This window comes from Chlorocebus sabaeus, chromosome 1 (assembly GCF_047675955.1).
Source record: "Chlorocebus sabaeus isolate Y175 chromosome 1, mChlSab1.0.hap1, whole genome shotgun sequence".
NCBI lineage: Eukaryota > Metazoa > Chordata > Mammalia > Primates > Cercopithecidae > Chlorocebus > Chlorocebus sabaeus.
Genome location: NC_132904.1, coordinates 97,457,257 through 97,473,379, shown reverse-complemented (window position 1 = coordinate 97,473,379; position 16,123 = coordinate 97,457,257). Strand labels below are relative to the sequence as shown.

General features: G+C 37.7%; 1 protein-coding gene across 2 annotated transcripts in view; it reads right to left on the bottom strand.

Annotated features, from left to right (window-relative positions):
- The window catches only part of ARHGAP42 (Rho GTPase activating protein 42), a 314,274-nt gene that overhangs the window by 72,096 nt on the left and 226,055 nt on the right, over positions 1–16,123 (bottom strand). For both annotated transcript variants that reach the window (XM_038005287.2, XM_073020535.1), the window contains exons 5-6: positions 14,196–14,297; positions 3,195–3,305 (exon numbers count right to left, since the gene is read on the bottom strand). In XM_038005287.2, the coding sequence (XP_037861215.2) occupies positions 3,195–3,305; positions 14,196–14,297 (213 nt within the window). The remainder of the gene's footprint in view (positions 1–3,194; positions 3,306–14,195; positions 14,298–16,123) is intronic.

Sequence of the window (16,123 nt, the reverse complement as noted above, 5' to 3'; positions counted from 1 at the left end):
ACAAAAAAATTGATTTCAGGTATGCTTTTAAAACAATAACACGTAGTTTATTTATAAATAACACTTGAATGTCCTCTTTTAGTCCATGTGTCAGATCTATATTTATTTATTTATTTATTATTTATTGAGACAGAGTGTTACTCTGTTGCCCAGGCTGGAATGCAGTGGTGCGATCTTGGATCACTGCAACCTCCACCTCCCAGGTTCAAGCAATTCTCGTGCCTCAGCCTCTCAAGTAGCTTAGAATACAGGCACGTGCCACCACGCCCAGCTAATTTTTGCATTTTTAGTAGAGACAAGGTTTCACCATATTGGTCGCTGGTCTCGAACTCCTGACCTCAAGCAATCCACCCGCCTTGGCCTCCCAAAGTGCTGGGATTACAGGCATGAGCCACCACGCCAGCCAGAATATTTATTCTTAATAGCACATGAATATTGCATAGAAGTTTTATGACAAGCAGTATGATCTTGATATTAATTAAAACAATGTAAACTAATCTCAAATATATCATCATAAGGTAAGAATATTATTTCGTGAATCACTATCCCCTGTTCATATTTTCTATTGGATTTCTTACAATCTATAGGAGATAGACCCATCCCCAGGGCATTTGCTTTACTCTAATGCTTATTTGTTAAACTAATCTGGGCTAAAGCTAGAATAGACTACTAGATTTCTGCAACAAGCAATAGCAATATAAACAAGAATTGGATTTTTAAAGAACAGAAACAGCAAAGACATTAAAGTATTTTCATGTCTTTTCATGTTTATAGCTCCTGGGAGCTTTGGTTTACAACTTTTCTCCTCCAAATTAATTTGTCAATGCATAACCTAAAGATCGACATACATACTCATGCTTCATGGATCCCATTTCTATTCTCATTGTTCAAATGGATATTAAGTACAACTCCATGGATGAGACTCTGAGGCTAGAAATGAGGACGAGACCAAACTGACAGCACTATTTGGTTTGGCCAGACGCTCTAATAGGAAAAACAGAGCAGCCAGGAAAATATTTTGGAAGAAGGACAATTTTAACATCAGTTTTGACTGTGGTGTCATAAGAAAGGTATGCACGACAGAAGACTTATCAGGACATCATAGCTTCGGATAAGGTAGAGGGAAGAAAACACATTTCCATTGAAAGATGGCTTCTACTTCTCTACCGTATTTTTACAGGAATTCATAAATTCTTGTCATTCCTTCTGCCACCTGTGAGCAAACATTTTTTTACAATCTCCTCTTTATACATCTGATGTCATCTTACAGAATGTTCTAGTTCACTGTTCCCAGACAGGATGGGCTATAAAAGAGACCTAGGGAAACAAGTGACCCCCATATCATCTTCCAAGAGGAATAAAGGCATACAGATGTGGAAGGATTATTCCAGGTGTGAGAAGAAACAACAGCACAGCAGATCAGCACAGTAGCTGAAGGAAATGGGAAGACATAAGGAAGGAATATAGAGAAAAACTGTCAGAATTAATGGGGTCTCAGACGGTTTGGTGTCAAGAAGAGCTGCAATTCAAAACTCCCAAGGGGCAGGCTCTAGGGAAGTAGTTTGCTAGCAAGAAGCGAGGCTTCAGAAACCATGGTGGGATTCTGGGGTGGGACTTAGTCAATGGGAAGGGGACCAGGAACCATAAGTAGTGGTCATCTTCCTAGAACAGGAAACGTTAGGCTGGCTAGTTTTGCATGAATCCCAGATGAGCTTCAGAACATTCTCTAGGTCATATAAAGTTTAATCAGATCTTAAAGTGTCTGCTAGATAAGAGGATAATCCTAGGAGATTTAAGGATTAAGTGTTTGGTAAACAGAACTTGAACTTCAGTTTGTTATTCTAAATAAAAGGTAAAAGTTAAATCCCTGAGCCTGAGTGGTGGTCTTCAGTTCCCTAATCTTTCTAGCTGAAAGCTGGTCTTGCAAATGTGCCTACTGCCTAGTTTACAGGAGAGAGTCCAACTAAAGGAAGAGGTCTAACTAAAGGAAGAGGTCCTGGAAGCCAGGTTGGGCCTGATAACTGTCCCCAACCTCTGCTCTGTCTCAGTTTTCCATTATCTTTAGGGGACAGCTGGTGGATTTCCATTAGAAAATGATTCATGTGAAATACATTTTACAATGTTGTCTTCCTTTGCCTTCTCCTTATCATATCCACTAACCTAGAAATAGAGTATTTTATTTTTATTATGAATGGATTTTTTAAAGGACTGACATAGGAAGAAAAGAATGGCTTAAATTAGATATTTGATTACTTATACATTTATTAAGCCTATCCTCTGATCTCATGGGAATTGAAGAATGCAGACAACAGATCACCTGACTCTAGAGCAAACCTTTATTCATCATACATGCCACTTTGTCAAGATGCCTTTTTAGGCAATATTGGAACACATTAGGATATCCCTTGAAAAAAATGCTAAAAAATGAAATAAGCTTATAAAGACCAGCCACCTGTTCTTTTCTGTAATGCAGTTTACATTAGGAAATCCATTACATTTTACACTGACTTAGGAAAATAAATGACTTCATAGGAAAGTCCAGCAGATCCGAGCCCTGTGAGGAAGGGGAGCACAGAACAAAGGGGAAAACAGAGCCTTCGGTTTTCCCTCTCTGTCTAAAGTTTTGCTAAATGGGTCATTTTACTGGTGAAGTGTACTCATTCATGTATAGATAATGCACAGCCTCTTTTCTTTTTAATTTATTTAATTAATACACTTCATTTTTAGAGCAGTTTTAGGTTTGCCAAAAAATGAGTGGAAAGAATGAAGTTCCCTTATGCCCCCTCAGCTCACCTGTCCCCCACCACCTCTGTACTTCCCTCCCGCTAACAGCTTCCTCTCTTATTAGCATCTTGCATTTCTGTGGTACTTTTGTTATAGCCGATGTGACAATGCTAATACATTAATATTAACTGAATCCATAGTATACATTGGAGCTCAGTTTTTGTGCTATACATTCTATGGGTTTTGACAAATGTACAAGGGTATTCTCATCCATCACTACGCTATTGTACAGAAGAGTTTCACTGTCCTAAAAGTTGCCTGTACTCCACCTGTTCATCCCTTCCCTACTCCCCTTCTATTTTTATCAATCATAATTTTCAAGAAAAATTATATATTATAAAAAAAAAAGTGTACTTTTTTTCCATAGATTGTTTTCAGCCTACCATTTTTACAAAAAATCTGAAACTTACCGGTTCAACAAATTCAAACTTCTTTTTTTCTTGGACCTCTTGAATTTTAAAGACATATTCTAATGATGCTTCATAGAAGTTCTGGTGTTCTCGGTCAATTTGTGTATCTGCCTAAAGAGAAAAACCAGAGGGTGATTATTGATGGTTCTACATAGAGAGAGAGACTCAATTTCTGCTCTGCTATCTTTATTACAAAGTAACTCCAAGAAAAAGTTTAACACAGCACTTATTATAGTCCTTGCCTATAAGAGCATATAGTGTGTGGGGCAGGAGATATACACACAGACACATACACACACAGAATAAGTACACAATACCCATTGCAGTTAAAAAAAAAAAATACAAGAAATGTAAATGAAAAATTATGGGATCATAGAAGGACAGATAAAATTCAAAATTATGGGACAAAATGGTGGTATTTGGAGTTGAATCTTAAGATGAACAATTGACTGAATTGTCAACAATATAAAAAAAGCAGGGGACATTTTCCTGAAAAAGTAAAGAGGCATGAAGAGATGGATTTGACTGCAGTGTGAACACATGGAGAAGAAGAGGGACAAGTGAGGATAGCATCATACTGTAAAATATCTTGGATGCTACATAACAAATTAGGATTTTAATGGAGGGAGAAGCATCTAAGAATATTAAGCAGGAAAGCCACTTCATTAGGTAAGATCTTAGATGATGCTGGTAGCAGAGTCAAACAAATAAACAGACAAATAAAAGTTCTATGGCTCTAACCTGATGAATAATGCTATGTCAATGCCATGCACATACATTATATCTGATTGCAATGAGGTTCTATTGACAAAGTATAAGAGAGTATTACTGAGGTGATTTCATTTTCTTTTAGACAATGCTTCTCTCTTCCCTCTTCTCTGCCTACTATCACCCTCAGATGCACTCTTTAAAAGTGACTTTGGCTTAGCAGAGAGACATGACTTACTTTTCTTGCCCACCTCTAACTTCCTTGTTGCCAGCTGGATGTTACAAAAGCCAATGGAAAGAAGGGGATCTATGGAGTATCCTTATAAGGATAAGTATCCTACTCTACTAAGTATCCATTGACACCAATTTGGGGATAGAAAACTTGAAGCCATTTATAATGGTAGTTTGACAAGCAAAATTAAAAAAAAAAAAAAAGATTTTATTGGTAAGACTTCCAGTTAATAGAACCTATTAGTAATTAAGATTTGGAGGAGTAAAAAATTATACATGTACTTTTAACTGTGCAGGGAGCAGATGCCCCTAACCCCCACGTTGTTCAAGAATCAGCTGTAATTATATATACTTATTATGCATTTAATTAGGTGATTACAAAGAATCCAATATTACCAGCAACTCACTAGAGACGTTTAAAGTTGAGTATTTTAAATTTTTAAGCTAATAAATGTGAAGAATGTATAAATCAGGTAGGAGATTTGAGCCCAAAACTTTTCAGCTCCCACACATCATTTATGAAAGATAGAGGTGCAAACAAAAAGAACATCAGCATTCCACACAAATCATATTTCTTTTCTTCTTACCATTGCTTATTGGAACACACTATATACATAAGAATTAATTAATTTAGTAATGAGGGATAGGTGTCAATAAACAGCTGGCTCTCTGGGGAGAAAAGCCTGATTTGCAATATTTGTGGTTTCTGTGGTACAAATAATGCCAAAATGGCCAGTTTCAAAACACGAACTCAACATCACAGAATGCGGGAGCTGGAAAGAGATGCAGGAAAAGGACTCTCTGGAGCGTCTTAGCACACTACTGGGTGAAAGGGATGCAAGAATAGGGGCACTATTCTATTCCACAAGTTATTTTGGAAATTTTATTTACTTTAAAAGATAATGTCAGGCTGGATATGGTGGCTCACATCTGTAGTCCCAAAACTTTGAGATGCCAAGGTGGGAGGACTACTTGAGCCCAGGAGTTCAAGATCAGCCTGGGCAATAAAGTGAGATGCTGTCTCTATTTTTTTTTAAAAAAAGAAAAAATACCCAAAGGATTATAAATCATGTTGCTATAAAGACACATGAACACGTATGTTTATTGTAGCACTATTCACAATAGCAAAGACTTGGAATCAACCCAAATGTCCATCAGTGACAGGCTGGATTAAGAAAATGTGGCACATACACACCATGAAATACTATGCAGCCATAAAAAAGGATGAGTTCATGTCCTTTGTAGGGACATGGATGCAGCTGGAAACCATCATTCTCAGCAAACTATCACAAGAACAGAAAACCAAACACCACATGTTCTCACTCATTGGTGGGAGTTGAACAATGAGATCACTTGGACTCGGGAAGGGGAACATCACACACAGGGGCCTATTATGGGGAGAGGGGAGGGAGGAGGGAAGGCATTGGGAATTATACCTGATGTAAATGATGAGTTGATGGGTGCTGACGAGTTGATGGGTGCAGCACACCAACATGGCCCATGTATACATATGTAACAAACCTGCACATTGTGCATATGTACCCTAGAACTTAAAGTATAATAAAAAATAAAAAATAAATAAAATAAATAAATAAAAATATATATAAAACATCGTTGATTGTGTTCTGTGCACATGGGAACAAACTAGAATGTTGAGACCTTCAGAGTCTAAAATGGTTTTTTTTTCTAGTCAACAGAACTATGCAGAAAAGATTTAGCACAGCAGGTCTGACTGCTGTTTCTTGAAAGGTTTGCTTACAAAGCTTGCCCTTGGCTGGTGTCTGGGAATGTTAGTTTAGGGAGGGTTCACATCACTCTAACAGCTAAGAGATGGCTTACTGCACCTAAACTGTTTGTACAAGCAATATGGTTTATGCAAACACCTCCTTTCCCTCTGGGAGTTTGGAATTTGGGTACATGCCCGGGAGCGGGTGCTATGTGACCAGCCTCCAATAAACCTCTAGGCAACAAGTCTCTAATGAACTTCCTTGGTGGACAACATTTCACAGGCCACAGCCCCTTGCAGGGGGAATTGAGCATGCTCTGTGTGTCTCCACTGGGAGAGTACTCTTAGAAGGTTGCACCTGGTTTCCCCCAGAATTTGTCCCCTGTACCCTTTCTTTATTTCCTTTCACTGTAATAGATCTTAGCCATGCGTATGACTATATGTGAGTCCTGTGAGTTCTCCAAGCAAATTACCAAAGCTGGGGGTGGTCTTGGGGACCCCAACACAAAAGTATTAAGTCATTTCTTCAGAAACGTATTTGCCATGCAGTCTCATCCCACTCACCCCGCTCCAAAAAGGGGAATAGGAAGCAAAAAAAGGTTAAAAGAGAAATGACTCTTGTTGTTTGCTACTTATAGGGTGTTTTCATAGCCTCCAATGTAGACTACAGAAATTTGATAGACCAAAGCTGCTAAGAAACGTCATCCAGAGCATATAGTACTTAAGGAATGTGACAGTTCAATTTCTTTACAGTATAAGATATAGAAAGACATTCTTTTACTTAGAATATATCTCTTTAGTATGTAAGCTCATCATATGGTTCACTAGCAAACACTTGCTTATAAATCCACTAGCAACTGGTGCTATATATTTTGTACTGGATAAGTAGAGTAAGCCTAGGATTCATCAATTGAACTGAGATAATTTTAAAACTGAAAGGGAGCACTAGTAATAATTAGGCCAGAACAACAGGTGTAAACTGTTGTTTACCTGGCAAAAAGGGACCTAAAGAAACCAGATTAATTGCATAAGAAAACCATATGGCTCTGCAGCTAGCTTATTGTAAAGCTATCTCAATTCAAAAGAGAGGGAAATGCGTCAGGTGATATTTGTTGAATCATTTCTTGATGGGAGTAAGCCCCCCAAAATCTGGCCACAAACTGGCCCCAAAACTGGCCATAAACAAAATCTCAGCAGCACTGTGACATGTCCATAATGGCCCTAATGCCCAAGCTGGAAGGTTGTGGGTTTACGGGAATGAGGGCAAGGAATGCCTGGCCCGCCCAGGGCAGAAAACCGCTTAAAGGCATTCTTAAGTCACAAACTACAGCATGAGCGATTTACGCCTTAAGGGCATAAATGTTCCCGCTACAGTTAACTAGCCCAACCTATTCCTTTAATTCGGCCCATCCCTTCGTTTCCCATAAGGGATTAGTGAATTTAATATCTACAGAAACAATGCTAATGACTGGTTTGCTGTTAATAAATATGTGGGTAAATCTCCGTTTGGGGTTCTCCGCTCTGAAGGCTGTGAGACCCCTGATTTCCCACTTCACACCTCTGTATGTGTGTGTCTATTATTCCTCTAGCGCCGCTGGGTTAGGGTCTCCCCAGCAGAGTTCGTCTTGGCAATTTCCCAAGGAGAAAAGATTTACGTTTGACTTTGAAGAATGAGGAAGAGATAAAACGAGAAGAGTCTGAGTGACGTGATACAGTCAGGAAAAGAGACGCTATGCTTAGGTAGGACAAAAGGTTTGTGACTAAAGGTTTTGTTTGGAGGAGACAGAAATGAGAGTTAAGGCAGAAAAATATAGAATGAGTGTAGATTTCATCGTATAGGCAATACAAAAACTTGAGGAGGAGGCTGACAAGAAACAAGCAATATTCAAGATTAACATGAGGACAGTGCAGAATACATTAAGTGGTGGCCTGGGTACATGTGAATATAAAAAGATCTCTTACATTTAAGTCTCTAATCCATCTTGAATTAGTTTTCGTATAAGGAGTAAGGAAAGGATCCAGTTTCAGCTTTCTACTTATGGCTAGCCAATTTTCCCAGCACCATTTATTAAACAGGGAATCCTTTCCCCATTTCTTGTTTCTCTCAGGTTTGTCAAAGAGCAGATGGCTGTAGATGTGTGGTATTATTTCTGAGGACTCTGTTCTGTTCCATTGGTCTATATCTCTGTTTTGGTACCAGTACCATGCTGTTTTGGTGACTGTAGCCTTGTAGTATAGTTTGAAGTCAGGTAGCGTGATGCCTCCAGCTTTGTTCTTTTGACTTAGGATTGTCTTGGAGATGCGGGGTCTTTTTTAGTTCCATATGAATTTTAAAGCAGTTTTTTCCAATTCTGTGAAGAAACTCATTGGTAGCTTGATGGGGATGGCATTGAATCTATAAATAACCTTGGGCAGTATGGCCATTTTCACGATATTGATTCTTCCTATCCATGAGCATGGTATGTTCTTCCATTTGTTTGTGTCCTCTTTTATTTCACTGAGCAATGGTTTGTAGTTCTCCTTGAAGAGGTCCTTTACATCCCTTGTAAGTTGGATTCCTAGGTATTTTATTCTCTTTGAAGCAATTGTGAATGGAAGTTCATTCATGATTTGGCTCTCTGTCTGTTACTGGTGTATAAGAATGCTTGTGATTTTTGCACATTAATTTTGTATCCTGAGACTTTGCTGAAGTTGCTTATCAGCTTAAGGAGATTTTGGGCTGAGACAATGGGGTTTTCTAAATAAAATCCTAGAGGAAAACCTAGGTAGTACCATTCAGGACATAGGCATGGGCAAAGACTTCATGTCTAAAACACCAAAAGCAACGGCAGCAAAAGCCAAAATTGACAAATGGGATCTCATTAAACTAAAGAGCTTCTGCACAGCAAAAGAAACTACCATCAGAGTGAACAGGCAACCTACAGAATGGGAGAAAGTTTTTGCAATCTACTCATCTGACAAAGGGCTAATATCCAGAACCTACAAAGAACTCAAACAAATTTACAAGAAAAAAACAAACAACCCCATCAAAAAGTGGGCAAAGGATATGAACAGACATTTCTCAAAAGAAGACATTCATACAGCCAACAGACACATGAAAAAATGCTCATCATCACTGGCCATCAGAGAAATGCAAATCAAAACCACAATGAGATACCATCTCACACCAGTTAGAATGGCGATCATTCAAAAGTCAGGAAACAACAGGTGCTGGAGAGGATGTGGAGAAATAGGAACACTTTTACACTGTTGGTGGGATTGTAAACTAGTTCAACCATTATGGAAAACAGTATGGCGATTCCTCAAGGATCTAGAACTAGATGTACCATATGACCCAGCCATCCCATTACTGGGTATATACCCAAAGAATTATAAATCATGCTGCTATAAAGACACATACACACGTATGTTTATTGCAGCACTATTCACAATAGCAAAGACTTGGAATCAACCCAAATGTCCATCAGTGACAGACTGGATTAAGAAAATGTGGCACATATACACCATGGAATACTATGCAGCCATAAAAAAGGATAAGTTTGTGTCCTTTGTAGGGACATGGATGCAGCTGGAAACCATCATTCTTAGCAAACTATCACAAGAACAGAAAATCAAACACCGCATGTTCTCACTCATAGGTGGGAACTGAACAATGAGATCACTTGGACTCGGGAAGGGGAACATCACACACCGGGGCCTATAATGGGGAGGGGGGTGGGAGGACGGATTGCACTGGGAGTTATACCTGATGTAAATGACAAGTTGATGGGTGCTGACGAGCTGATGGGTGCAGCACAGCAACATGGCACAAGTATACATATGTAACAAACCTGCACGTTATGCACATGTACCCTAGAACTCAAAGTATAATAATAAAAAAAAAAAAAAAAAAAAAAAAAAAAAAAAAGATCTCTTATCTGATAATGGTGAAGGAGTCTGGTGCACCCCAGCAAGAAAGAGAAGCTGAATGATATGAGTGTGAGAAGCAAGGAAAAAGCCACAGATAAATTTGATACAAAAAAATACTACTACTAGGCTGGGCATGGTAGTTCATGCCTATAATCCCAGCAATTTGGCAGGCTGAGGCAGGAGGATCACTTGAGGTCAGGAGTTTGAGACCAGCCTGGCCAACAGAGTGAAACCCTGTCTCCACTAAAACTACAAAACTTAGCTGGGCATGGTGGTGCACACCTGCAGTCCCAGCTACTCGAGAGGCTGAGGCATGAGAATTGCTTGGACCCAAGAGGTAGAGGTTGCAATGAGACAAGATCACGCCTCTGCACTCCAGCCTGGGCAACAGAGTGAAACTTGTTCTCAAAAATAGATAAAAAAATAATGCTAGCATTAACAGATAATTGAGAAAATGTCAGGTGGGAGCAAATTTGGTAAAAGATGGTGAGGTGCAAGATTTCGCACTTCACTAGGAATTGGTCAATCTAAAGTATTGGTAACCAGCCAGAGGACAGTGCAAAGACAGTCAGGCATGACAAAATCATGCCATGAGAGATGTTCATCCAGATGTTATGAACAATGTGAAAGTAGAGGAGGTTTCAGGGACAGAAACTGAAGGATAAGAATAGAGATATAAGAACTATGCCTAAGGACTTCGCTTCATTTAGGAGGTGCCTCAAGAGGAACCTACTGAAAGAGTAGTTAGTGATAGGTGGAAAAACCAATATCTGGATGTCTAGATTTCTCTTTACTTTTTTCCTAATTATAAATATAAAAATATTTGTTATTGTAAGCCGATTCATTATTTGTTACTATGACAGAGAAATGTGAAGATAGTAAGAATTGCAATCCCACTGTTAATATTTTGATGTCTCACACACACACACACACAAACTTCCTTTAAAACAAGCCTGGTATAATACTGTACATTCTGGTTTACAATCTGCTTTTTTCCTATTTGTATGACTATTTCTCAATGTCTTTAAATGATTCTCCAAATAAAACTTTTAACATATCACACTCCATTTTTGGTCAAACTACATTTGTATATTTACCCCATTCTTTGTGCCATTTCAGATATTTCTACATTTCTGAACTTATGAATAATTCCTGTATCAGTATTTAAACAATATCTACACAATTTTTACGCTTATCTCTGATCATTTCTTTGGGGTAAATTCTTACCAAGAGAAATCATCTCAACTACCTAGCATGTTTCAGGTTTGTTGAAATACAATGTCAAATTTACCTTAAGAATGATTAAATCTTTTTATGCTCGCACTGGGAGAACAAATGTGTGCCCAGTTTCCTATACCTTCACTAACAATAGATATTATCTTTATCAAGTTGAAAATGACATGTTGTTATTTGCATTTTCAAATACATGTGGCATTCAAGCTAACCATATTTATTATAACTCATATTTCCTCCTTAGTCAATGCCTGTTTGCATCCTTAGCCCATTTTTTCCATTGAAGTGTTTACCTTTCTGACACTGATTGGCAAACTCTTCTTGTATATGAGAGATGATAACCCCATATCATATGTTGTTTACATTCCCTAATGGTTTGACATTTAATTTGGTTTAATGTCTTTTGAAACAGATTACTTATTTTTATGCATTCAGGTCTTTCCACATTTCCGTTATGATACCTTCCTTTTATGCTTAGAAAAGAATTATTTATTTACATAACAAATATTACTTCTTTTCATCCACTGTAAAGCCTATAATCTTGAAAAGTTTGCTTCTGATTCTCCAATTGTTTACTCCAATGGTCTAATTGATGGTCTTGGGATTTTGTTAATAAAAGATGACCCTTCAATTCAGTCCTGGAAACGGGCAGCCACTTATTTTTCATCAACAAGATGATTAAGGAGTCAGCTGTGCAGGTAGGAAGGCACAGAGGGCCTTTATGAGAACGAGTTAATAAGCTTGGGGCTGACAGAAGGACCAGAGCTGTTCCAGAAAGGAGCAGATGACTTTTAATACCATGTCACAGAATTAAATATGTTTATGGCAGCATCTCCCTACAACAGGTGTGATTCCTAGAGGGGTGGGGGCGGGGGGCACCCAAGCTACATTTTGCCTTGTCTACATTATATACCCCTGAGAAGCTACCTTAACACAATGTGTTAGTTGTGTTGTGTTCTAGGATGTATCTCCTGGAAAAGAAGTGTCTGTGTACTTGTGGAGTGAGGTGGGAGGAGGATGTTACTATGCTATTATCTTTCAGCCTCCACTTAAATATGAAACCAGAATGTATTTTCTGTTTTACCGTAGCCTAAGTTGTTAAAGCAAGGCAAGTAACAAATATTGAGCTAAGTTGTCAGGAAAAATTGGGATATATTCTCTAGAGCACTTTAAAATCAGGATAATGTTATCATTTCCTTAAGATGGTTTAAGCAGTATCTTTAAAGAATGATTTCTCATATTTATCAGGAACCTAAAGTTCTTTAGGGTCTCTAAAGACCACGCTTAATTTTCCCTTAGTCAATTTGTAAAAAGGTACCTGGCCATAGCCCTGGGCATGGTAGATGATGATATACTGGTGATAATTAGATGAGTGTCTCTCTACATGACTACATCCACATTCATACCATCACCCCCTTCTCTCTTAGGTTTATTCTAGTGCAAGGTATTAAGACATTTGGTCTTACCATGATCATTTAAGACATTTGGTACATGTAAACACAGTATTAAATTACAACAAGCAGTACCAAATACAGTAAGGTTAAATATGTCCAAGAAATTTAAAATAGAAATCTAGTTTTTCTTAATGGCAGATTGTCTTCCATCAGTTTAATATCAAAATCTTTCCACAAGCACACAATTATATATTAAATTATACTATTTTTAATAGTATGTGTTAATAACAGAAAGCATACTGATGAAGTCATATATTAATATTAAGCAAAACAAATCTTCCCAATGTTGAACATCTTTAAATAAAGAAATTTGATACTGTCGATGAGAACATATGCCTGTTGGAAAAAAAGGGAATCAGATGCCAAAATCACACTCCTATTTCTTTTTGAGGCTGTAGGAACTTTGTGATACTCTTGAGTTGTCAAGCATGCCTTCTAGTTGAACTCAGAGGTAGGAGAAACAAGAAAAGGAATAAAGGGAGCTGAGGACCAGGTTGAACTTGAAAAGCAGTTCAGAAAGGGAGGAGGTTTTCCTAGCAGAAGGATCGGGAAAGAGGCTCTGGACTACAACATCTATAAGTGACGAGAGAGGAGGAAGAGACTAAAGAACACTGCATATGGTTCCCGATCACTTTTTAGACAACACTGGTGAGCTACGGGTCAGCTACCCAGCAATGCCCTACTAATGGTGTTCACTTCAGTGTATACCAGGAGGCGGAGGAGAGATGAGGGCTGCTTCACGTTTTTTTGTTTTTGTTCTCAAGGTGACAATGGCAAGGGAGTCTGGTTATTTATTTATTGGACATACTTTGACACTGAAATTGGAACTATACTATTCCTTAGTAAAAGAACTAGCCTTGATTTTATGAATTATAGTTAAAACACTACCAATGGGAAGAATAAAATATATTTCGGACAGAGGGAAGAAACAAACTGCTTAGATGTGTAGATGTGAGCAAAATATTTATTCATTTGTTCTTAAGGAAAATTGATATAAAATAATTGAGATTTAAAAACATGTAGCAGCTGGGCACGGTGGTTCATGCCTGTGATCCCAGCACTTTGGGAGGCCGAGGCAGGCAGATCACTTGAGGTCAGGAGTTCAAGACCAGCCTGACCAACATGGTGAAACCCTGTCTCTATTAAAAATACAAAAATTAGCTGGGCATTGTGGCATGTGCCTGTAATTTCAGCTACTCAGGAGGCTGCAGCACAAGAACTGCTTGAACCCGGGCGGCAGAGGTTGCAGTGAGCTGACAGCGCGCCACTGCACTCCAGCCTGGACGACACACCCAAACTCCATCTCAAAAATAAAATAAAATAAAACAAAATAAAATAAACTAAAATAAAACAAAACAAAACAAAACATGTAGCTGTGTGTCTATCTTTCTCCTCATGCTGAAGCAAAGCTTTAAAATCAATGTTACAGATATTTTAAATTTAATATGAAGGCCATAATATGAATTTAATAGGTCCTGTCCCTTTAAAAATGCTCAAAAAGAAGAAAAGGAAAAGATCTTGTTTCAACCTTTCTCATTGTTGAAAGAAATATGAATCCTTCACTTGGAACAGTTATAATGTGTTTAAAGTATCTTCCATAGTAAGTTCTCAATTAATTTAGCTATTGCTATCATAATTATTTTATTAAATAGTAGCAGATTTTGAGATAGTTTTACCTTCGGAAATTTTGACTTTATATGACTTAATGCCTTTTCCATTATTTCAGTTGGAAAAGCTTACCTCTTGTAAATGAGACTCCTTTTTCTTTGCAGACAAATTTAAATGCTTTTCAAGGATAGAATAATATTTTTCACTTTCTTTGTCAAACTTCTTCTTTCCATCCTAAAAAAGAGCAATAACAACAAAAAATATTTAATTCAGAGCATCCAGAAAACACTGATTTTCACCATTCCCATTAAAGTCCCATGTAATTCTTTAATAAAGATAGTCAGTCCCAACTATGTGTAAAACCATAATTTAGTAAAAATAGGAAGATGGAAGTGAAACAAGCCATTTCACTATGTACTCTGCTCTCAAAAAAGCTTTCCATCTTGCAGTTAGAAATACATGCATAAACAAAAAAGGCAAGTCACATCTCCTTTGGAGCAAACGGAACTGTAGTATGTGTAGGGGCCAGGCTGGCTACAGTGAGTCCCACCAAGAGCGCTATAATTGACTCTTAACAATATATTCTGATCCAGTAGGTCTGAGATGTGACCAAGAGAAAAATGTCTTTCTTAGGCTTTTTGTTGATTCAGATGAGTCAATATATAATGTCTGCAGAACCACTCACATGGAATCTTTTCACAGAATCATATTATTTCTCAGCCACAGAAGACACCTGAAATATCAAATGACTCATTCTTGACATGGAGGAAAAGACTTTTAAATGCTGGTAGTTTCAAATAATTAAATAAGAAAATTCAAAGTCAAATAAATCGAAAGGATTAACAACCTCTGTACCATAAACTCTGAACATAACTCTAATAGCTGACCTTTGTTCCTGATATGTTGGAGTTTTGGGGAGCAACTGGGAGGGGAAATAGCGAGAAGGGAGTCACTTTACCTTTTATCCTATGGCGTGCTTCCATAGAAATGCAAATTGAATGAAACATTGAAGGGAAGGGGACATACCTGGGCATATAACCTTCTACAACTATAAATATTGTATCCACTAGATATGTCTTTTCCATTTATAAGTCCATATGAAACAAATACTAAGTAACTACAATCATAAATTTCATTGGCCAAAGAAGTACTATTCCTTTCTTTTATTTCAGTGTCTCCAAAACTGCGACCTCTGGATCACCTAAATTAGGTGTTTATAAGCATGTTCAGAATGCAGATTCCTATTTTTCTCCTTCCAGAGATTCTGGAACTGATATTTTTTTTAAAACAAGTTCATTATGTGTTTGTAACACATAATGCTTTGCTTCATTACTTGCATAAATACCTAGAAGAGGTTATTTAAAAATAATGAATAGATGCACAGATGGGTGGATGGAGGAAGGGAAAAAAGGAGAGAGGGAAGTATTAGATTGGTGCAGAAGTAATTGCAGTTTTTGTCAAGTGTAGAAGTAATTATGGTTTTTGAACCTAACTGAACCTAATTAAAGAGAAGGAAAATCTTCCAGCTTAAGGGATTTTCCTGCTATTCTGAGGTTGTAAGATTCAGGTTTATCTATCTAGAAAATGCTATTTTGATCCATTGGCACTCTTAACTTTCTTCTCGGTTATACTTCCAAGCACCCATCATAATCTTTTTCCATGTGTGGAATTTTAGAAAGTGAGCTGGTAAAATTGAGCTGAAAAGGAAGAGTAAGTAAGGTTCTGCTTTAAGAGTTCACATCACTTTTAGACCATGTAAGAAGTACTGAGATGTTTGTACATTAAAGTATTACCACCTATAAATGAGGGAAGGGAATAAATCAAACTATTCAAATAATTCTTATTACCTAAGGAGAAAATGTGGTCCTACTAAGATAAACACAACTTGACAATGAGTAGGATTCCACCACAAAAGGTATGTTAAGAAACTCATATTACAAAACATGAAATAGCTGAACCAAAGGAAACGAGAGGCCCAAGGTTCAGGATAGAGAGGCTAGTCCTCTCCACTCACTGTTGGAGCAGATACCCCGGTGAATTTCCCATCTTTTGCTTGGTGG